This window comes from Chenopodium quinoa, unplaced genomic scaffold (genome assembly GCF_001683475.1).
Source record: "Chenopodium quinoa cultivar QQ74 unplaced genomic scaffold, ASM168347v1, whole genome shotgun sequence".
NCBI lineage: Eukaryota > Viridiplantae > Streptophyta > Magnoliopsida > Caryophyllales > Amaranthaceae > Chenopodium > Chenopodium quinoa.
In genome coordinates, this window is record NW_018744693.1 from 2,688,831 (window position 1) to 2,714,587 (window position 25,757).

General features: G+C 33.5%; 2 protein-coding genes across 2 annotated transcripts; both read left to right on the forward strand.

Moving 5' to 3' along the window:
• Positions 1–904: 904 nt before the first annotated feature.
• Positions 905–1,681, forward strand: LOC110702312 (glutathione S-transferase T3-like). Its single transcript, XM_021880015.1, has one exon. It carries the CDS (start codon positions 905–907, stop codon positions 1,679–1,681), a length of 777 nt encoding a protein of 258 aa, XP_021735707.1.
• A 474-nt stretch (positions 1,682–2,155) lies between these two features.
• LOC110702313 lies at positions 2,156–3,541 on the forward strand. The gene is made up of 2 exons (XM_021880016.1): positions 2,156–3,071; positions 3,114–3,541. The coding sequence occupies exons 1-2, from the start codon at positions 2,156–2,158 to the stop codon at positions 3,539–3,541; spliced, it is 1,344 nt and encodes a 447-aa protein (XP_021735708.1).
• Positions 3,542–25,757: the final 22,216 nt, after the last annotated feature.

Consider the following 25,757-nt stretch of genomic DNA (forward strand, 5'->3'; position numbering starts at 1 on the left):
AATCAGGAAATTCCTGATTATTGCAACGGTTATATTTTTGTAACCGTTATTTTGTGCTTTTAAAATTAAAAAAAAAAAAAAATTACCAACGGCTAGAAAAAAAATTCCCTACAAATAGAGACCCATTTTGCCTATATTTTCATATTTCCAAAATTCACATAAATTTGTTGTATTTACATTTTCTCTCAATTTCTCCCTCATAATTAGTCATCCTTTTAATATTATTATTATTAATATTATTAATATTATTATTAATATTATTATTATTATAATAATTATTATTAAAATAAATATTATTATTATTATTATTATTATTATTATTGGAAGTATAATTATTATTGTTATTATTTTAGTAGTATTGTTATTAATATTATTAATATTATTATTTTTGTTATTAATATTATTATTATTTTTATTTGTGTTATTATTATTATTATTATTATTGTTATTATTGTGTTAGTTTTTGAAATTAATAAAAAAAAATAGATATGGATCCCAATAACCCCTTTTACTCACTACTTTCTCAAAATTGTAATGATTTAGATGAGAATTTCATGAATCAACCTCAATTTCAACTTTTCCTACAAAGAATGAGCAACACCTCTCTGCAAAATCCTCCAAAACAACAAATACCTCCACAACAACAAATACCTCCACAAATTCCAACTGAAAACACTGATTACGAGCAATCACCTCCTGTCTACCAAGGAAGTAACTCTCAGTACGATGATAGCCAAGAAGAAAATGTGCCTAAGATACCTCAATACCCTCCGTCGACTCAAAGAATGCCGGTGGGTTTAACCAACGAGTCGCTAAAGCTAGTCGTATTTGGTCAGTCGCAGAAGATGAAGCTCTTATTGGGCTATATTTAAAATACAGTGAAAATGCGATAGTGGGTACGAGCATGAAAGCAGCTGAACTTTGGCGACAAATATGTGTGGCGTACGACATGGTTCAAGCTAGGCAGCCAGAAATACTTCCACCCAGAAATGCGAAGAGTTTGGAGAACCGTTGGAGAAGGATGGCGACAGATGTACTGTTATGGACAATTTGTTACGATGAAGCGGGTCCGTTAATTGGAAGCGGATTCAACGAAGTTGATCGAATTCAAAAGGCCTTGAAGTTGTTCCATATATCATCCAAACCACCACACAATTTTGTTTTTCCCCACGCTTGGGAAATGATAAAGAATGACCCAAAGTGGAGGCCGAAGATTAGATGGGCATTGTCACTAAAGGAACGACAGGATTCTCAAGTGCGTTCGGAAGGGGACACCGAGGATAGCAGTGGAAGTGGAAAGAGATCGAGAACTGACAGTGAAGCTGAAGGAGATGTTCCCGTTGGTGGGTTTTCATCAGGAGGTATACCCAGACCCGACGGGGTAAAAAAAGCAAAGGCTAAGCGTAAGGGAAAAGCTATTGCTCATGATAGTGCAATTTTAAGTATTGGTGAACAGATACAGGCTTGTACTGAAATTAGAAGCTTTGAGGCAAATTTACGGCAACAAAGGTTGGACCTTGAAAGGGAAAAGGAAAAGAGGAAAAACAAACAAGTCGAATTACAAGAGAAGAAGATGAAATTTGATGTGTTGCAAGCCATTATGTCAAAAACGACGCCACTTACACCAGCTGAAGAAGCGTGGAAGGAGGAACTAATTCAAGAAGTGTATGGTGGAAAGTAGAGTAGTTTATTATGCATTATGATTTCAAGTTATGTTGCAATGAAATAAAAGGTATTTTGTTTATTATGTTGCAATGAATTAATTTTTATTATTAATTTTATCCAAAAATTAATCAATTTATATTACATTTTCATATATTTTGTTCAATTATGAGTCAAGTACTAGCTAGTGTGTGTAGATTTGTCTTATACAATTATGAGTCAAGTGGTTGGTTTTATCGACCATTGAACTGTCAAATCCCAAAAAGTAGTCAAGTCCAATTGTAGTTTTTGTTTTATACAAGCATTGAGTAGTCATTTCATACAAGTATTGATTATTAAGAATTGAGTAGTCATGTATTTTGTTTTTACTATACATTGAGTAGTCTTTTCACACTCAGCTTAAGGACATGCACTGAAAAGCTTTCCTATTTAAAGGTGTGAAATCCATAAATTGATCCACAACACCAAAACATTCAAAAACCAAACACAGAAAATGTTTTCCATAAGCTCAACCTCAAGCTCAAATTCTTCCGATTCAGATCAATATGCGGAATTTGATAATCTAGTTGACGAATTTGTCACAAATCACTTACCTAACATAATGCTTCCTCAACCACCTCCATCCGAGATCGAAATTGTAAATGAAGATGAAACTGTCCCGCAGCGTAGGGGAGATAGTGAAAGGGAGAAAGGGCATTTGCAATTGTACAATGATTACTTCGCAATAAATTCTGTGTATTCCGAAAATCAGTTCTGTCGTCGATTTCGAATGCACAAACCTTTATTCTGTCGGATTATGAATAAAGTGGTTGAGGGCGATCCATTCTTCCAGCAGCGTAGGAATGCAGCTGGTAGGCTTGTCTTATCACCTCTGCAGAAATGCACCGCTGCAATAAGAATGTTAGCGTACGGTGTTGCTCCGGATGTCGTAGATGAATACATACGCATAGGTCAAACAACATCTAGAAAATCAATGCAACATTTTACTCAAGGGGTGATCAAGCATTTTGAGGCCGAGTACTTAAGAAGTCCAACAAATGAAGATTTAAGGAGAATCCTTCACCAAAATGAAATGCGTGGATTCCCGGGCATGATCGGTAGCATCAACTGCATACACTGGGAGTGGAAGAACTGTCCTATGGCTTGGAAAGCACAATACGCAGGTCGTAGCAAGAACGCAACCCTTATCCTGGAAGCTGTTGCGGATCAAGATTTATGGATTTGGCATGCATTTTTTGGAATACCCGGCTCTTGTAATGATCTTAACGTCCTATACTGCTCTCCGGTGTTTGACGATGTTTTGAAAGATCGGGCACCACCAATTAGTTTTATGGTAAACGACCATGAGTACAACATGGGATACTACTTAATAGATGGTATATATCCGAACTGGGCAACATTTATCCAAGGTATCACATATCCTCAACTCTAGAAGGACAAGTTATTTGCAGATAAACAAGCTGCAGCTCGGAAAGACGTTGAACGTGCGTTTGGAGTTCTACAGGCTAGGTTTTCCATATTACGACAACCCTCACTTGCTTTCGACGAAGACATTTTGAGCGACATAATGAAAGATTGTATCATTATGCACAACATGATTGTCGAGGATGAACGACACAATTACACTCGTGCCGAAGTTTTGAGAAGGTATTATGAAGAAGATCGCCCTCATCTTCATAGAGCAAGGTCTGGACCGAATACAAGTGACACAATGAATAACAACGAGCCTTTCGAATTTGACGTTGGCCGACCACCAAACGTTGATTTTGACGCGTATATTCAAAGAAGAATTACCCTGCGTGATAGCCAAACCCATTTTTCTTTGAAAGATGATTTAGTTGAGCATATTTGGCAAAAATACGGTCGTACAAATGAATAAATAGTTTTGTAATCGTTAATTTATTTGGTTTGTATGATAGGTGTACGATCATTATGTTCCAATGTTGTAATCGTTAATGTTGTACTAATGAAAAATGAAATTTCGCATAAATAATTATAAAAATAATTAATATTGTACTCATAAATAATTTAATCAATAAAAAAATTTAGTTAAGAATAAATATTATTATTTTATTAAAAAATAAATTTCGCATAAATTAATAATAAAAATAATTAATATTGTACTCATAAATAATTTAATCAATACAAAATTTTGTTAACAATAAAATTAAGAAATACTAAATTACAAATTTAATGATGTGTAGGAGAGATAAGTATTGGTGGGGTATAGGGTTAAAAATAGGAGAGAGAATGGTGGGGATTATAATTTTTGACCATTGGTGTAGAAAAAAAATGACCAAGAAAATGCCCATGGGGAGGAGGAGTGAGAAAGTGGTTAGAGAGAGATTGGGCAACCAAAAAAATGCCCATTAGTGGCAATGCTCTAACGCCACTGTCTTTCTGTTTTTACATACTTGCTCTGAGAAACTGAAAAAGGAAATAAAATATGGAGGCAGTGGGGTAGGTGAAAGGATAAAAAAAATTGTAAAACACAAATAGTTGAGAGAATAGGAGAAGAGAGAATATAAAATTAATAAAATACTACCTCCGGTCCAATTTACTCGCAACAAAGGAATATTTTATGTCTCACAAATAATACCCCTTTGCTGCGAGTAAATTGGACCGGAGGAAGTATGATTTATATTGTGTCTACGGCTTAAGAGAAATGAATTAAATATTATAAAAGATTTTCAAATAAAAAAATGAAGCAAGTATTTAAAAACGGCCGAAAAAGGCGAAAAAGAAAAGTAAAGCAAGTATCTAAAAATGGGAGAAGTATTAACTACATACTGAGTATTACTGGCTGATTGTCTTAATCATTCGAATCCATTTATAATTAGTCCCGTCCAAATTTCAATCAAATTTAAACCTATCCAATTCCATTCTAATATATAGCAGTATCGTAGAAGAAATATTTCATCAAATATTAAATCCTCATAGCTTAGATGAAATCCAAATTTCAATCAATTAAATTCAAACCTATTGTTTTCAATTCAAATAAGTATAAATGGTCTTAAATTAAAATACTAAGGTCCTGTTTAATAATTAGATGGTATCTAATTGATATAGCTAATTACTCCCTCCGTTTTTAAATACTTGCTCCAATTCTCCATGCAAGGAGTTTTAGGAGAAATTGGAGAAAGTAATAAAATATGGAGGTAGTGAGTTAGGTGGAAGAATATAAAATTGTAAAAAGCAAAAGTAGTGGAGAGAATTGGAGGAGAAAGAATATGAAATTAACAAAATATTATTCATGTTAGGTCCACTAGTGAGATAAATGAATTAAATATTGTAAAAGTTTTCCAAATAAGGAAATGGAGCAAGTATTTAAAAACGGCCGAAAAAGGAAAGTGGAGCAAGTATTTAAAAACGGAGGGAGTATATAAGATGGTTTGATTAGCTGGTTGTGTATAGGTGTTTGGGTAAATAACTGTTAATTATTAATTGTTTAGTATATTTTTTTGGTGTTCCATCCGGTTCACCCTTTGGGCTAATCCGGATTCGGGGATCAGTTTTGGGTGGTTAGGTTCCAGTCCCCTCCCAATTGTTGTTGCGGGGGATCGAACACGGGTCCTGCCTACCAAGTGTAGTCCCAATCACCACTACACCAACAACCAATTGGTTTAATTGTTTAGTATATAGTATAAAACAATTAAAAAAATAAATAAATGTTCAAAAAGTTAATTTAAAAAAGCTCATATTTTAAGCATTTACATATAAAAGAAGCTTTTTAGTCTAAAAAGCACTTTTAATAAGTTTTTTTTTTTTTTTTTTTTTTTGTTTTACCAAACACTAAAATTAACTATTATTATTTTTTTTTTTGCTTTCGAAAAAAAAAAAATTTAAATTTTTTTATAAAGGTAAAACCTCTAATAGGTTCAATGAGCTAAAAGCTTTTCGAAAAGGTTTTTACCAAACCAATAAAGCCTCAATCCTCATAGGGTAACCGCTAAACTTGTATCTGAAATTATTAAATCATGGAAAATCGATGATAGGAAAAAAAAAACGACTGATATTAATTATGGGAGAGAAAATGAAGGAATTTAAGTGAAAAAGATAAATAAATAAGTGGTTATTGCTTAGTATTAGATATGAATATTAAATGGTCGTAGAACATTAAATATCTTACAATATTAAGTTTTTTGGCTCCGGTTATCGCGCACATTAACTGATTTTGGGCTCCGTTTACCGCGTTTATAGGAATTAAAAAAATTCCCACCTTCCCGCTGGTGAGGGGAAGTGGTGAGTCGTCGGGGATGTCGTGGGTCGTTATAGAGGGTGGTGTGGTGGGATGCCAGTCAGGGTGGTGGTCGTCGCTGATAGGAATGGATGGTGGGTTGCCGGGGAGGATAAGGGATGGTGTAGTAGTAAGGGTATGATTGTCCATTTACACAAAATGATGATGGTGGTGACCATTTTAGACGGCGATGTTTAGCAATTCACTAGCTAAATTGCCTTAAAACCTCACAGGCTTGATATTTTGCTGTCCACGTTGCATCTACATGTCCATATATTATCCATGTTGCATCCACGTGTCCATTTACCATCCACGTTGGCGATGTGGAATCATACTTGTTGCTTATAATGATCTAATATACATATATATAAAGGAGAGTTTTTTCACGAGTTTTTAGAGAGCCACGTAGAATTTAATTTTTTCAGCGCACCACGTAGGATAATAAATTTTAGTGGTAGCCAATTAAATACGAGACTATTAATTTCTTTTAGAATTAAATAATTTAACTGACACGTAAGCAAAATTAGCGAATGAGATTATACAGTTTAAATTAATTAAATATAAAATATTATCTTTTAATATCAGGAATTTTATCTAAATATTTAACAATTTTTAGCACATAAATATATATGTAAAAATATTATTTTAAAAAATTCAAACAAACCATATATCGCACGAGCTTCATCTATTGCTTGTATGTACATACAACTAAACTTCCGAATATTACGGTAGTCTTGCAGTTCCGAATATTTTAGGCAATTTGAGTAAAAAATTTGATAAAATATGGAGTAACAAAAACGACATAATTTGATGGTGGATGTAGGCAAAGGTTTATGCCAAAAAAAAAAAAAAAAAAGGTTGCTTTCAACGCCCAATCCAAATAAAAACGCGCTTACTCGAGATTTGCTATAAATACCCACGAAAATCGGAATAGAATAATAATCAATTCAGAATGATAATGATAATGATAATCAATTTAGAAAACATATGAAAATCATTGTAAAAGTATCCCCCTCAAATTTCCACCTCTTCTTAACTTCTATTTTCTTCCTTACATCAGCTTTCTTGTCCCCCTTCATACGAGAAATCGTTCTCCATCAACTCCTTTCAGATAATATCATCTATATTTACTTGCCATTAGGGGTGTCAATTGGGTTTTTCGGTTCGGTTTATCGGTTTTCGATTTACAACGGTTCGGTTTTAAATAATTTCGGGTCGTATCGATTGGATTTATTTTTATCACAGTTTCTTTTCTAATTTCTTTTCGGGTCGAATTCTAATCGGGTCGGGTTATAATTGGCCCGGGTCATAATCGGTTCAGGTTAAATTAGGTCGGTTTAAAAATGGGGTTTATCGGTTTAAATCGGGTTTTGGGTCAAAACATATCGGGTCCTAATCGGGCCCGGTTGTAATCGAATCAGGTCATAATCGTTTCGAGTTGAATTCAGTCGGTTTGACAACTTATTTTGCCAGTTTTAAACGGGTTTCGTTAACGTATATCTTCTAATATACCCTCTACATTCTTTAATTAGTTATTCCAGTACATTATATGGAGGATTAATTAGTTGTTTAGCTTTATGTCCCCTTTTTTGTATAATGATTTTCAAGATCAAATGATATTAACAAATCTAGATTTACCTTTTGATTCAGATTTTTTTAATACAATTTAGTGTTCCACAAGCCATTACTCGTAAAAGGACGATAATATTTTATCATAAGAGTTTCATTGACATCAAAATTCCAAACCTATTCAATATAAATACTTTGTATTTCAACTTAAACCCTTTTATTTCACTATCGATAAAATATACAAAAAAAAAAAAACCTCTACGGTCATAACTGGTTACGGACTTACGAGTTATAAACGGTTTGGTTATAACCGGTTACGGGTTGTAAACTGTTCAGTCATAATTTAGTACGGGTTATAAATGGTTCGGTCCTAACTAGTTACAGGTTGTAAGCGATTTGGGTTTATCGGGTTTTTGTCGGATTTAAACGGTTTCAGTTTACAATGGGTCGGGTTGCTACCGGGTTCCGAAGTACTCGGTTCGGGTTGTTCTCGGTTTCGGGTTGTATCAGTTCGGCTTGATAACAGGTACGGTTCATTATCGGTTGTCAAACATTCGGATCGGTTCAGTTTCAAGTTTTGAAAAATCGAGACGGGTCGGTTTACGATTTTAAAATAACAGGTTCTTATCGGTTCGGTTCCTTTTCGAAACGGTTCGGATTCACCAGTTCGGGTCGGTTTTTGACAACTCTACTTGCCATTCAACTTCGTTCTTGTTGCTTTGATTTTACTCAAGAAATGCCACACTGGCTACGCCCACTCCAACAATAATTCTCGTCGTCTTAGCGTTGATGATTATGAAGACATAATTGTAAACGTAAGATCTGATGATGATGATGAGAACTGTTAGAGGACCAACTCAACCAAAAGCTTAAGCTGACGGTTGAGGCCCAGGAATATGTTTTATACTCTATCACTCCCCCTCACATGAAAGGCCCTTTGGGCTTGAAATGTGGATGCAACACAAGCCCACCTATACCTGGTGCGAATTAATTCCACTTTGAAGGAGGGGAGGATGAGATTCGAACCCGTGACCTTTGTGTTGCGCTGGCTCTGATACCATGTTAGAGGACCATCTCAAGTGATAGAGTATAAAACATATTCCTAGGCCTCAACCGTCAGCTTAATATTCCACTTGAAAGTGGGGGGTGGATGAGATTCGAACCTGTGACCTTTATGTCACGCTGGCTCCGATACCATGTTAAAGAACCAACTCAAATAAAACTTTAAGCTGACGGTTGAGGCCCAGATTTATGTTTTATACTCTATCAAGAACGATCACGGTTTCGACTGCAATGGCGAAGGTGATAATGGGAGCCGTGGTGAACTACGACGAAAGGAGGATATGGTGGATGAATTTGAGTTTGATTTTGAGAGGAGAGCTCAAGATTTTATTGCCGAGATATTTATGAATAGAGAGGAAGATTGGTAAATGTACAACAACTTGATCAAGTACACCTAGTATAATACATTTCCCTTTTTTTTTTTTTGGTAAAATTTAAATTCAGAGCGATTGTGTTTATGTTTGATTTCGAAATGTAGAAGCTTGAGTAGAGGTAAATTATGATTATTATAACGAGACTTTCAATTGTAAGGGGAATTTGGTGTGGTAATGGGAATATACGAGACTAGTATGAGTGGAGATTATGATCTCTATCGGAGGATTGACATGTGGGAATGAGAATTCAGGGATTATAGTGTGAGTAGGGGTTATAATCGATCGAGTTGAGAAGCTCGTGAGCACCTCGATCAAAGCTCGGTCAAAACTTGGCTCGACTTAACTCTAGATGTAATGACCACGAGTTGAGCAAGCTCTAACTTGACTCGATAAGCTCGTGTGAGCAACTCGATAATATATTTTTTTAATGTTGAATTTACAAACAAAATTACTACCATGAATAAATTTGACATTTAATAAGAGTTTTTTATATTATAAAAAAAGAAAGTGTATATTTTTAATAATAAATAAAAAAAAACTATATAGAAAAAATTAGAAATAATAATCCCAACTTTCATCAATTTTGGTAGAATAATCCCAACTTTAGATTATAATGGAATAATCCAAAGTTTAGGGGGTCTTCTTTTTCTTCAATCCCAAATACCGGTTACCGATTGAATGGATTAATTTTTTTTTGGATTTAAATGACACGTGTCACAGATTAATTGGTTAAAAATATAAAAAAAACCAAAAGTATTTAAAAAAAAACAAACACCAGCAATCACCTAACCTCCACCCCAGCTCACCGGAGGAGCCCCCAACCCCGCCTACTGCCCTCTCCTTCTTTCACCGGAAACCCTACGTTCAAACCGCGAAACCTGACCCCGATCCTCCCCCACCCCGGAAAACACCATCTCCACCCCCTATCTGACATCCCTCATCCCGAAACCTCTAACCTTAGCCCCACTCATTTTCGCAACCCTACCCGTTTTCCCTCAATTCGTGAATTAGCAGCGTGTAGGGAGAGGAATAAGCGGCACAGAGGGATGGGAATTAGCGGCGCATAGGGGACGGGGTATTAGCGGCGTAGGGGGAAGGGAAAAAAGCAACGTAGGGCGGTGATGTTTGGGGTGGAATTGGGAGGGGTTTTATTGGTTGGTTGTTGCGTGGGGGTTTCAGGGAGGGGGATGGTGGTTTAGATGGTAGCGGTTGGAGCGGCGACTAGGGTGGTGGTTGCATGGGGTCTGATGAGGGTGGTGGATGGGCTGGCGACGACCAGGGTGGTGGTTGCGTGAGGTCCGATGAGGCAGGGCTGGGTGTTTTTTTTTTCAAATTTTGGTTTTTTTATAATTTTTTTTAATTTTTTGGACTAATCAGAATTTGACACGTGTCAAGTGACCTGAATAATAGGTTATTGACTTTTGTTGACCGATTAGGGATTGAAGAAAAAGAAGACCCCCTGAAGTTCGGATTATTTTTGTATAATTTAAAGTTGGGATTATTTACCAAAATTGATGAAAGTTGAGATTATTATTTCTAATTTTTCCTATATACTTTTTACTTGTATGTATGTTGTGAATGTTGTTTTAAGTAAGATTTTAAGTTCAGTCCGAAAGTTTGGCCTAAGTTTAATTCTATAAACTAATACTAAAACAAAACGTTGCTGATATTATGCTTTCTCCAAATTTTACAGATGTCGTTCTGACATACATTTTTTCACCCGCCAATTTGCTATGATGATGTCATTAGGTTTTTTTTTTTATTTTTTTTTTATTTTCTTACTTCTACCTTTTTTTGTTGTTTAGTTAATAAACCTTTTATATGCTTTATTCTTTGTCCTTACCTACTCCTTTTATTTTTTTTATTTTTATTTTTTCTATTAATATGTTATTATTTCAATGTTCAAAGTATTCATTTTTTTTTTGTAAAATTTTAAAATAATATGTTATAATTATAGAAATTACTTAACATGCATAATTTTTTTTTTTTAACAAAGTAGTAAACTTTCTTTCTCTGTATTATAAACAAATCTTACAACATGTTTGTTTAAAACCGTCCATTACAAGGGAACTAAACTAGTTTAATCTATAGTAAAAATTATTCAAAGATTGGTTAATTTATCAGCGAATCCAATTTAAATTTCATCCAAATACAAACCTATTCCAATCGAATTTGTGCTAAACCCGATTTAAACGGAGCTAGAGCCGGACTTATCATTATTGCATCACAATTGACCAAATATTATAATGCTTTTATAGTTGCACGTACAACTCCCAACCCAGCTCGAAATATCCACGGTAATCTCGCGGTTCTACCTCATCATTATTGAAATTTTTTCTATGGATGCACGATGCTCCGTGCATCCGTTTTCTCTTTAAAAACGCAGAATGAACATTCCGTTGTTCAGTAAAAAACATACATTTGTTTTGTAAAGAAAATATATCTTTTTCATAAAGAACTTCACATATAGCTGTATTGTAAAGAACATATAGTTGTTTTATAAAGAACATATACCTATTTTGTAAAAAAAAAACATCCAACTTCATGCTCTTTATATATATCTAAAGAATATCCGTAATATTAATTAAAATCATGATAATTAGAGGTGATCAACTTCGGCCCAACCCGACCCGGCCCAGCCCGATCCAGCCCAAAAATAGGGTGGGTTTAGACAAGCCTAAAAATGCATTTTAAGTTAAAAAAAAAATCCAAACTCGGCCCGAAAAAAAGTCAAAAATCCAAATTAGAGCTGTATTGTAATGAACATATAGTTGTTTTATAAAGAACATATACCTATTTTGTAAAAAAAAACATCCAACTTCACGTTCTTTATATATATCTAAAGAACATCCGTAATATTAATTAAAAACATGATAATTAGAGGAGAACAACTTCGGCCTAACCAGACCCGACCCGACCCGACCCGATCCAATCCAAAAATAGGGCGGGTTTAGACAAGCCTAAAAATGCATTTTTAGTTTAAAAAACAATCTAAACTCGTCCCGAAAAAAAGCCGAAAAGCCCATTACATTTTCCGGGTTTTTTGGACACAAGATATTATGTTATAGCCCAGCCCGACCCGTATTTTTTATCACCTTTAATGATAATATAATGTAAAGAACATTATTTTTATTCAACCACCATAATTTAAAGACAAAATTCAAAGAACGTTTCAAAATAACAATTAACATATGCCACAAATAAAAGTACATTATTCTGACAATCAAAGAACATGAAGAAAAAGAACATTATTTAACTGCACGTTATGTTCTTTACAATTTTATAACATGTTCTTTGCACTTTAACGAAATATTCTTTACATTTCTATACAATGTTCTTTACAATTCTATAATATGTTCTTTTCACTTAAACTAAATGTTCTTTATATTTCTATGCAATGTTCTTTCCGCTTTTTTTTTTTGGAAGAGATGCACCATGTGGATCGTGCATCCGACTGGACGAACCATGCATTGACCATTATTCTTAATAAAATATTACTCGTATAACATTGTTGAAGCTTCTTCCAAATAGCTTCTTCGACAATTTTTTCTTTATATGTGCTATAAATACCTTCAAAAATCAGATTGGTAAATCATTCGGAAAAAAAAAAAAAAAAAAAAAACATGCTTATTATAATAGTGTTGCAATATCAATCCCCGCAAATTTCTCTCTTCTCTTAGCCACCACTCTCTTCATTGTTGGCGGCCTTTTTTCTCCAATCATACGTCAAATTGTTCTCTTTTCTACTAATCGTTTCTACATTCACTTCCTATTCAACTTTATTCTTGTTACTATTCTTCTACTCAAGAAATTTAGCTCCGACGACAACCACGGTGAGTCGGTTTCCGAGAATGTTAAGGGTGTTGGTACTGATGATGAGTGTGAAATTGAGTTTGAACACTTCATTATTAATATCGGATCGTGTGATCATGGTCATGGTTCTTATAGTTCCGGTGACGATGAGGAGGACGACAATGGTGAGACAGGATCGGATGAAGATGAAGATGAAAAGTAAGAGTACGATGATTTTGACTTAGAGAGGAGAGCTGAAGAGTTTATTGCTAAGGTGGTTGATGGATGGAGGGAAGAATGGTTTAGGGACAACTTCAACTACACTAAACATAGTGGCATTTGCGATTAATTAATTAATTTTTTTTTTTTTTTTTTTTTACTTTTTTTTGTTTAAGAGTTGCAGCGATTATAATTATGTTTTTTTCAGAAGTGTAGAAGCTAGAGTACAGGTAGATTGTGATGTTTTTGCTACATTCTTTTGTTCTTATAATTATCCTTAATATTTGTGAAAATTTGTTTGTTTGAAATATAACTATCATAATATTTTAATGATTATATAGTTCATAATTAACATATTTTTTTCAAGTAATTAATTATATTACTTTAATTTTGCTATAAAATATTATTATCAACATTTTTTTAATTTATCAAATTTTTAGTTTTTATTTATGTAATATTTATTCTTATTTTATAGAATTTCGAAAAATATTTATTTTATGTTGTACTAATTTTAAAAAATTATATTTGCATAGTAAAAAATAGAATATTAATTGTGTCCAATTTAAAGTGTGAAAAAATAGATCGCTCATATTGTTTATCATTAAAATAATATGAATTGTTCATATTGTTTATCAGAAAAGCAAGCAATGTCGTTTTTGTAATACTATCCATCTCTACTTGTAAGACTACAAAAGGGTAGATATATAATACCATAGACAATACTACATGCGAGTTGAAAACACGAAAAAAAAAGTTGGAAAAAGAGGTAGCAATTCATTAGTGTTACGCCTAGTCTCATAAAATTGTGCATAAGGGTCTTAATAGGCTTTGAACCAATGACTTATAAATTATGACATGCTTTAATTTGTTACACCATCTACAATAATTTAACCAATCTTAATACTAGAATTTAAATGGATATTTTGATTTTTGTTTGTAAAAAATTTGGGCCCTTTGTATTTTGATATTAATTCGTCGTAAAAGCTTTTAAATAAAGAAATGGAGTAAGTATTTAAAAGCTGCCGAAAAAGGAAAGTGGAGCAAGTATTTAAAAAACAGAGGGAGTACTTAATTTTCGATGGATTTAATCTGTAGGAAATTTCCTCCGAATTATTCCAATTTACGACGAATTAATATCATTCGAAAATTTCCGACGGATTTTATTGAATTTTCGATGGAATTTTTTATTTTATTTTATAAAAAAATAAATAAAACCAATATAAGAAATAAGCTATTTTGCGACAGCTAAAATTTGTCGCAAAAAATAGCAAAAATTGTTTCAAATAATAGCTGTGACGGTCAACCGTCGTAAACCGTTTGTCGCAATCAGAATAGTCGCAAAATTTAATTTTTGCAACAGTTTGACTGTCGTAAAGAATTATTATGACGGTTCTACTAATAACAACAACAACTTTTACTTTTGTCGATGTAATTATTTTATGACGATTTAAAACCGTTGTAAGTTACGACAGAAAAACTGTCGTAAAAGATGGTTGTACCGACGACTAGACAATCGATCGCAAATAGCCGTCGCAAAAAAATAATAATAATAAATGCACTTTCCCTGCCCCCCTTACCCAGGCCTCCTTGCACCACCATTAACTCCCCGTTCCCACCATTGACAACCACCAACAACTCTCCCTTAGCTTCCCACCACCAATAACCACTGAGATTTGATCTAAACATATATACACTTAACTCCAACAAATAAAACTGAAACAAAATAAACCCAACATATAATAAGCAAAGATAACTGAAAATTTAAATTAAAAATACATGAAAATAACAAAACATCAAACAAGAAAGACAAATATACATAACATAATAAAAAAAAACCGGCAAAGAAATCGAAAAAAACCAGAAAATATCAAAAAGTACCAATTCGAACAAACAAGCCACAATAAATTAAAAGAAAATTAACGGAATATAACAAATTCAAACGAAAATCAACATGAAAATAGAGGAGAAATTAAAAAAAAATCAAACGAAAATAAACGAATCAAACGAACAACAAAAAACCGGCAATACAAGCATAAAATAAAATAATGAATTTAGTAAAAAAAAAGTAACAAAATATAAACAAAAACCACAATAAAAGGGTGCCTTTGCTAAAACAAAGGAGCCAGTATCATATCACAAATCCAAACAAATAGATATGAGATATCACCTCGTTTATAAGATCATTGGCCAGCGGGATGTCAAGATCTGCAAAGTTTTCACTATGAGTGAGAAGTATCGCTTATTTACTTATTATACCCCTTCCACGGACTAAGGTATGAGAGTCATACTAAGGTCTTGGATTGAAACAAGTTATGTAATTTAAGTAGTGTATGTTTTGAGAAAAACATATTACATAAACATTAATTTGGAGAATTATGTTTGAATATAAATTATTATTTCTCTTATTTAATTATGGTTTTTGAAATTAAATAAAATGTCCAAAATAATTATGAATTGATGGCTCATCAAGTTGATGACATGGTGAATGAAATTCCATAGGTGAACTAAATTCATAAATTATTAATTTTCCTAGTTCAAAATCATTATAGTGAACATAAATGATTTCAATAAATGGACTAGATTGTAAGATTGATTGGATAGTGCAGTTTCATGGGCTATAGGGGCATAGAGATGCTCAGTCAATCACAAAGGTATGCATGAATGATGCGTGATCAAACTGTTGACCTACTTTGAATTTCAAGTATAGAACTTCCGAATATATTAGCAGATTTCTTTGACATGAGTGGAACATTGATTCCATTCAACGATTGATTTAACTTTGGTACATTCAAACGTATTCCCGTAACTGGAGATTATAAAGGGTATCTCTTGGTTGCTTCAAAAGTTGAGTGGGAGCTTTAGTTGCCACAAGATTGGATTGCATCTACCTATTAACTTAGGAAATGTGTCATGGCCGCTTGAAGAGGGAGAATTTAGAAAATACATGGTTGCCTTCAAATTTTTATTACTCAGTAATCATTTAGTTTTGTAATTATAACTCATAATTCAAGAAACGATTTATAGATTAATATGATCTCGACATAGGATGCAATCATATTATCAAATCGACACATATTGACTTAAGGAATTCGAATATTGCACTTGTCTCAGACAAGTGGGAGATTGGAGGATTTATGTCTTTGTCAAGTGCAATTACTAGATATATAAATGGATCAAATTATGGAGATAATTAATAAGTTCATTCATTTGGGTCGTCGTTATATTAAAGCTAAAGGTATTAACGATCTTTGGGCTAGTAAAATAGCCTAAAGCCCAATTGGATGGATCCTATAAGGTCACACAAAGGGCCTAGATCGAACTTAGAGGATGAGGCCCATGATGGGCCTAATCCCCTAGGTGGCCGGCCATATGGAGGGATTTGAGAGGTTTCGGGCTTCCTAACCTAATCTAATTGTAATATGATTATAAGTAGACTAGGTTCCTAGGTTATTCCACTACTAGAATTCGATTAAATTGCGACCATTTTACTACGGCCGTCAAGAAAACGGTCGCAATATATGAAATTTGCGACCGTTTTTTTCGTGGTCGCAATATTACGACTGTTTTTGAACGGTCGCAGATTTGTGACCGTTTTTATCCTTTTAAACGGTCGCAAAGATTATTGAATTATTAAAAATAATTCTGAATTAAAATAACTTTTTTGCGACTGTCATAGACGGTCGTAAAGGCGGTCGCAAAAGGGGTTTTTAATTTTTTTTAAAAAAATACAGTATAAAACGACCCTTATTCTCAAAACCCTAAGTTTCTCCTCACTTTACTCACTAGCTGCACGCCGCTCTTCCTCCTCTTTCTTTTTCCTTTCTCATGATCCTCCATCTCTTTCTCTTTCCTTTCTTCTTCTTCTCCATTTTTGTTCTCCATTTTCACATCTCTAAATTCGTTCTCTATTTTTGTTCTAATTTTCGCATCTCCATATTTGTTCGCATCTCAATATCATTTTGGAATGAGTAAAGTTTTTTTCCTCTTCTCTGGTGGCGTCGGTAGTGTTTATGAGTTCGGAACTTCTCCCTAACGATCCATATTTCTCCATGTTCGGTGGTTAGCTGATGGTGTTATCTAGTTCATGGTTTTTGAGGTCAAATTCGACCATGAAAAATCTAGATCAAGACTTTTCATGGTCGAATTTGGCCTTATTAAACCAAATTCGAGGTGAAGTTCGAAGTCAATTTGGGGTTTGAGATATGTTTCTTTGTTTTTGGTTAATTTTTGGTCTCGTTTTTTGCTGATTTTTGATTCATTTTGGTTGATTTTGGTTAATTTTTGTGGTTTGTTTTTGGTCTATTTTTTTAAGTTTGATTTGATGTCTGTGTTTTTGGGTTGATTTAATTTTGGTTTTTTATTTTATTTTATTGGTTCGTTAATGTTGATTTTTTTTTGTTTTATTTTTGGATTTGATTTTCGTTAATTTTAGTGGGTTTAATCTTGTTTGATTTTTATATTCGAATTGTTATTTTTGTTTAATTTATGGGTAGATTTTGTGCTGGCTGATTGGGGTTTACCGGGAGTGAAGGTGTTTTCCAGGTGGTGTTTTAGGGTTGTTAAAGGTGGGTAGTGTTGGTGGGTAAAGGTGGTTTGGGTAGGCTGGCTGTGAATTATTGGATGTGGGTGGTTTTTTTTTTTACAAAACGTTTAGCGTCTGCTTATGACGATCGCTAATTTTCAGATTTGCGACCGCCAAAAAAATCAATCGCAATTATAAATATTTGCGACTGTTTCCCACACGTTAGTTGAAAATAAGAAAAACGGTCGAAAAAAAAATCCGCGACCGTCATTCGGTCGTAATAATGTTTATTTTGTGACCAAATGAATAACGACCACCACGTTAGGACCGTTGCCGGTCACAATTATTTTTAGCGACCGTTTTTGCTATTTTCAGCGACCGTCAGAGGCGGTCGCAATTTGGCCGAATTTTAGTAGTGTTCAATAGAACAATTTTACTGTTAAGTTGAAACCTTAATTAGAAAACATGAAACCAAGCCTCTTAAGTATCAAACTCTCTCTCTCATGGCTCTCACCCCTCTCTCGGCGCCGGTAGTGTGCTCGTGATGGTGGTTGTTCGTGCGGTGGTCAGTTGTCCATTAAAGGTGGTGATCGTGGTTTTCCTCTTCACTTGACCAATCTAGTATAGGTGGACGGTTCGTTCGAATCCCGTGGACTAAGTAGAGGAGTCACGCGTGGGGCTCTATTCTCTCCTTGATTTGTCAACTGAATAGTTTCATGGAGATCACGCTTCAAATTTATAATTATATGATTCTTGTGTGCTATGCATGCGATCCTGATTTAGGTGCGTATGAATATGATTCATGAAACCCCACTCATAGTACCTATAAAGTTCTACAGTGGTAACAGTTAGCCTCTTGCATGAACACGCTTGATTATAATAATACGATTATTTAAAATCCATATTCATAATTTTATAATCCAATAAAAAAACTAATCAAGACTGAACTACGTACTGCAAATTTTCTTAATATCAAGATTCAAATTTTATTTATGTAGTACTCTAGGCCAAAATCTATCAAATGTTATCATGGTCTATTCAAGGCTTTAAGCAATGACCCATTTTTAAAAAGCTTCTTGTTATGGGTTCGGAATTACTTATTTGTATCAAATAGCATATATCTATATGATCCAAAAATATCAATTATAACTCAAAATTCGAGGGTGCATATGTTAAAGAAATATTAAATAAGTTACAATCAAACTAGGGGAAAAAAAACAAATATTGCATGGAATTGAGCCCAATTAAGCTACAAGTAATTTTGCTAACATTTGTGCACTTTATGTTTATTTAACTATTTTTTTTAATTTTTTATTTTTTAATTGTAGTAGACTTCGTGCCCTACCAGGTCCTTAATTGGCTCCACCAATGGTTCTACCAAAAAATAAAAATAATAAAAAATAAATAAAAATTTACGTGACTAAGTCAATGCGAGGTCTTCGGCGGTCGTTTGAGAGGAGTACTAGTACATTAATTGAATAGTGCATTTTTTTGTTAATTTCTGTTATTGTATTGTGAGAAAGTATTGCCCACTACCAGGTAGGGACTAGGAAAGTCCATACCACCGTTGAAATTTTTTTTTTCGCTAAGTGTTGGAAAAAAGTTATTTCCTATTTTAATACTGTTATTTTATGTTCTAGCCTGTTAAAATAAAATTTAATACTGTTATATGTTTCCTTAATACTGTTTTCGAGGTGTTATTTTGATCTTTTTAGCAGTACTTATATATTAAAAGAATAAGTATTTGTGTTAAAAATTAAGTATTATATTTAAATACAGTTATTATATAAGTGAAATATGTTATTAAGAAAGACAATACAGTTATTCTAAATAAGAAACTGTTAAGCTGCGTGATTTGGTATCAGAGTCATAACGGTTAAAAACTAAATTAAGTTATAAATAATTAAGTAAAACTGGAGAATACTAGGCCCTCTACAGAGTGTAAGAAACCTGATTTTAAGCATTATTATCATATTCCTGAAAATACTAATAATTTTGGCCCAATCCTTAATTATATAGTAGATCAAATTGGCGAATTAAGATCGGAAGTTGATAACATACATGCTCGTTGTATTAATATCGAAAATAAGATGTCAATAACCACAACCGATATTAATAAAAAAGTAAGCGATCTAAACGAACAGGTTAAACAGGTTCAACTTGCTTTAACAAACGAAGTTAGACATCAACTTGGAAAAGAAGTATCACCTAATAAAGATAAAATCGTCCCATATAAATATAAATATCCTTTTCAAAACCTAGATAAAAATAAAAAGTTTACTGTACCACTCCCTAAAAGACCGACTACACTAGTAGAAAATAAGTAATGGCAAGCGGTTCAAACCCCCTAATGGGAAGCGGTTCTGAACCGCATGCCTTTAGGGGGCTTGCCAATTGGTCTTTAAAATGGCAAGCGGTTCTGAACCGCTTGCCAATTGTAGTGAAAGGGCATCGGTTTTGGCGCCAAACCGCTGCCCATTAGGGGTATTAAAAATATTTTTTTTTGGTTTTTTCACTTAAATTGATACATAATCAAAAAATATATAAAAACATTAATATTTTTATTAATTAATTGTTGTAATATTACAATTTCTGATTTTAAACAGCAAAAAAAATAAATTAACAAAAAAAAAATTACAATTTCTGATTTTCAACAATAAATTAACCACCCCACACCACCAGCCGCCAGCCACCACACCACTAGCCACTACCCTACACCACCAGCCACCACCACTAGCACCATGACCCGCAGCCACTTACCCACCACGACCCCCACCAACACCAGAAAAGCGGCCAGCACCACAACCCACCATCACCCGTCCACCCACAACAATCCCCACCAACACGAGAACACTTGCTAACACCACCATCCACCACGACCCCCACCAACACCAGAAAAGCGGCCAACACCACAACCCACCATCACCCGTCCACCCACAACAACCCCCACCAACACGAGAACACCTGCCAACACCACCGTCCACCACGACCCCCACCAACAACAAATCGACCTAAACAAACCATTCAACCACCCATCACAATAAAATTAAAAATAAACTGAAAAAACAAAAAAAAATGATAAAAAAAGGAAATACCTTGAATACCAACAAAAAAATCGAAATTGGCTTTAAATTTGGGTTTAATGGGTCAAATTCAACCATAAAAACTCTAGATCTAGAGTTTTTATTGTCGAATTCGACCATAAAAACCCACACACACCACCACCGGACTACCACCGTTTAACCCACACGAATGGTTCGAAAATCCATGCTCGAATTGGCCCGAAAATCCATGCTCAAATTGGGCCGAAAATCCATGCTCAAATTGGGTCGAAAACCCACCGGACTACCACCGGATTTCACTGAGAAAGGAAAGAAAGAGATGAGAGAGAAAGAGAAGGAGATGGAGATGGAGAAAGGAGAGATGAGAAGATGGCGTGACAATGGAGGTGTGAGAGGAGAGAGAAGTGAGGGAGTGAATGAGAGGAGAGAGAGCGAACTGAGAAGTGAGCTAGAATAATAGGGGCGAAAGGGGAGAGAGGCCGTGAGAGGATATGATGGGATTAGGGTTTGTGAATTGTAATCCCGCTTTTTTTTTAAAAAAAAATGGCAAGCGGTTCGGCCTTGAACCGCTTGCCAATTTAACTAATGGTAAGCGGTTCAAGGCCAAACCACTGGCCATTAGTTAAAAGGCAAGCGGTTCGCGCCAAAACCGCTTGCCATTTCACTTCCTTCTTTTTTTTTATTAATTAAATGGGAAGCGGATTTTGTAAATCGCTTGCCTATTATGGCTTCCCATCACATTTATTCTACTAGTGTTAGTAACCAAGAAAATAATAAATAAACTAAATATGAGCCCTCATCTTCAGGAGAAAACACTAAATGAATTACAAGGCCTATTCGACAAAGAAGAAGACCCTAATAAGCTTAACAAAATCATGAATTTAATTTCTAAAAAAGGGATTGCTTCTGACAATGAAATAGAGGAAAATAATTATGCTACTTTAGAGGAAGATTTCAACAAATGGGATTAATGAAGTTAAATGATCTTGACTTTCTACCCATAGAAGTTGTTCAACGAAAGATCGAAAACAAACTAGGAAAAAGAGTAATGGATAATAATGATGTTGGAGAAGAAATTATTAATGTAAACAATGTTATCCAAAGACCTAGGTACCAAGGAGAAGGAAGTTGCACACGACCAAGATACATACCAGGGAAGACTACCCGGTTTAGTGTCAAGGTTATGCCTACTCTCATACCTAAACAAGAAGAAGTGACGCTTGAACCTATTAGTCAAACTGGTTATAAACTTAAATTAGACAGTGTAAGAGATAGACAAGATGTTTTAGATCAATGGAAGAAGAGTATGAGTAGTGTACTTAATTTAAATACTGAATGGACTTCAGAAATTATTTTAAATTATATTGAACATATTCTCTACGGCCGTGTAGAAGATTGGTACGATGGAATAGATGAAGAAGTAAAGACTGCATTAAGAGCTAGTGAATCACCTACAAGAATGTTTAGGCAGTTATGTCAATATATTTAGTTAGAGTTCATTGGTCCTAGAGCTGATCCTAATGAGAAACGAATGGAATATCAAAGAAAGTTAAGTAATTTATCCATCTGTAATATAAAATATGTTGATGATTATATTATGGAATTTGAAACATATTATTATAAAATTGGTGAAAATGAAACAAATCTTGGAATTTTCTACGACAAATTACCCAGTCCTCTTAATGAAGAGATTAGTGAAAAATATCAAGAATGGAGAGATAAATTTTTAGCTAGGGATGCCCTAGGTAATAGAATTGCTTTCCTTAGAAAGTGGATTGAAAAGAAGTGTAGAGAGGTTGCAGGAACTCAACAAATGAAGAGACAATTTCTCACTTGTTGGGATTTCCCAAATAACTATGGATGCGAAAGAAAAAAACTATAATAAAAGAAAGAGCTATAAGAAAAATAAATTTGACCGATCAAGAGGAGAAACCTATAAGAAGAAGTATTATAAACATAAATATAGAAAGCCAAGTAGGTTTTTCAGAAAGGCAACATATTGTCCCGAGAAAAAGAAAACATGCAAGTGTTGGTCTTGTGGAGAACTAGGACATTATGCTAATGAATGTAATAAAGCTAATCATAAACTAATGGAAGCCTTAGGAAGTTGGGATTACATAGAAATACCAAAAGACGAGGCTTTAGAATTGGCTTTAAATAACAATAAAGGAATAGTAGAGATCATAGAAGAGGAAAATGAGTATAATGAAGAACCTAAAGTTAATGATGAGTTTGAAGATGAAAATTATGAAGAAATAAATAACATGATGGAAGGAGAAGAATTAGAAAATTCAGAATCAGATGGCAATGAGGAAGATAAAAGCAAAATGAAAAGGTCAACTAAAAAGAGCTGAGTATTCATTTGAAGATAATGACCTAGATCAAGTAAACAAAGAAAGCTGGAATTTTCCCCAAATTACTAAAGATAAAATATTTAAAACTTCTTTCTTTAAGACTAGAACTAAATATGTATGTGAAGAAATGGAAGGAAGTATAGTTATCGAAGATTGTGAACAAAAAGCAGCTGAAATTGATATCATAAACTGGAAAAGTATTAAATAACATAAAGAAAAGGGAGATTATAGCTATATTTGTATTGGTGCAATACAAGTATACATAACTCCTTTGCAAGATTTTGGCAAGGATGTTAAATGCTTGAGTTTTATTTGTGATATTAGACATAAAGAATTTTATGATCAAATAATTAGTGGTATCACATGTAACTTAAGTCAAGGAACGGTAAGCTATATATGTGAACCTAGATATTATGTGAGCTTAGAGGATTCCTTTGCGTCAAAGTTCTTAGCTATCAAGCTATTAACAGAAGGAGTGAAAATGCATAAAAGAACACGACCCATACAATTAAGATGGAAGGTGGTTTATAAGTTGTTAAACACTATAGACTCATCTTTTAAGAAACAAATAGTCGATGCTCAAAAATATGAGCAAGGAGAAGGTCCTAAGAAGAAAATTACACCTATAAAGGTAAATCCTTGAAATTGAAAAAACTTGGGAAGAATTCTTTATGAACCCTACAGTTAGTAATAGATCAAGTAAGATGTTAATTGATGAATCAGGACTACTTCATATTGGAATGAATACAAAGCCTAAATTATAGAGAAATCTGAGTTTTAGAACACCAAGTCTAAGTAGACAAAATTCAACAATAATAAAAATGAAAAAACAAGGTGATGAAAAGCCAGAAGAGGATGAAGAAGAAATAATAGTTCTACTAAAGAAACTAAATGAAAAATATGAAAGCAAAAAAGCCTTAAAACAACCGGCAAGGCATAGCATTGATATGGGATCATGTTCTAATTTTGAGTTAAATGAAGATCCAAATAATCCTATTGATAAAAGGAAGGTAATTGGATATAAAACCAAAGCTGTAAGTGAACCAGTATATGAGGATGAAGTTAATATGCAAATGGAAGCTTGTAATGAAATATCCAGTACTAATCCTAATAGCATTTATATTCCAATTGATATATGCATTGAGGATTACAATAAATATAGATTATGTGCATATATTGATAGTGGTTGTTCTACATGTTTTGGAAAGAAATCATTATTTCCAGAATTCTTGTGGAAAAAGGCCAAAAATCCTATGCAAGTTAGAATTGCTAATAATAGTGTCATGATGCATACAGAGATAATTGAAGATTTAAAAATAGAAATTGGAGGAGTTCAATGTGTTATTCCCATTTTATGGGCAACTAATCAACCTAGTCATGATATGATAATAAGAAATAATTTTCAAAGATTATACTCCCCATGCACTCAAACTATTGATCAAATAATCTTTACTATTAATGGTCATTCTGTTCCCATAGTGAAAATAACAAAGGCATATACTCATCAGACAATGGAATTTACCCGCAGCCAGCGTGGTGATAGGAATGCTCCTACACAACGAGAGGTTGCACTTAGAATTTCTGAGTGTGATTCATCATTAATATATCAGATAAATAAGCAACAAGAAAAACTGTGCGAAAAATTATATTCAACAAATCCTTTAGAACATTGGAAAAGGATAAAGCATTTGCTAAGATAACTCTAACAAATCCCAATAAGATTATTAGAGTGAGACAAATGGTTTATACCTACCAAGATATTCAGGAGTTTGATGAACAAATAAAAGAATTGCTTAATAAAAAGCTAATTAGGAATAGCAAAAGTCCTCATAATAGTCCAACATTCATGGTAAGAAATCATGCAGAAGAAAAAAGAGGTAAAGCTAGAATGGTTATTAATTATAAACAACTAAATGATAATACTGTTTTTGATGGCTATTATATTCCTAATAAAACTAAGTTATTTAATAGAATACAAGGAGCCACTTGATTTTCTAAAATGGATTGTAAGAGTGGCTACTGGCAAATTAAAATGGAAGAAGAAAGCATTCCTTTAATTGCATTTAGTGCCCCTCAAGGGCATTATGAATGGCTAGTAATGCCTTTTGGATTAAAAAATGCTCCACAAATATTTCAGAGAAGAATGGATAATATTTTTAGAGAACTTAATCATTGTTGTTTGGTCTATATAGATGATATTCTAATATTCTCAAAATATTTAGAACAACATAAGAATGATCTTAAAGCAGTAACTCAAAAATGTGCAGAGCATGGTATAATTGATAGGTTGTCGTACACCTGTCAAAAATAAATTCCTAACAAAACCAACTAAAAATGTAGTAGGGTAAGTAGGGTCGAATCCACAAGGAGATGGTATTCAATCTAACCTCTAAGAAATTGGAGAAACTAAACTATGTCACGAAATTGGGATAGAAAAATAGTCTAAATTAAAAGAGGGATAAAATAATTAATAAAAAGACCTAGGGTTATGGTTCACCATGTTTATAGTTCTAAATCTATCAATATCAATAACAATTCAATCAATCAATAATCTAGAGCAATTGCTAAGCCTACGATCGGGTCTTAACGGTCTCAATTCAACATATGTTGTTCGGTCGCTAACATAATCAGAATTGCTAATTGTAGGGAAGCCTCTAAAAGTAAGATCTTTCGATTCAAACTCTTATTAACATGAATTAATCAAACAATTGATCAGGTTGCAAGATTAACAATAAAACACTATCAATTAGAGAAATTAATAATCAAAATATTAAAAACATCAATCAAGATTCATTGTATAAACATGGATTCCCAAACCCTAGAAATAAACTACTCTAGCATGAAATAAATGATAAAAATTAAATCTAATGAAGAAAGCATAACTAAAAGCAAGAAAATAGAAAT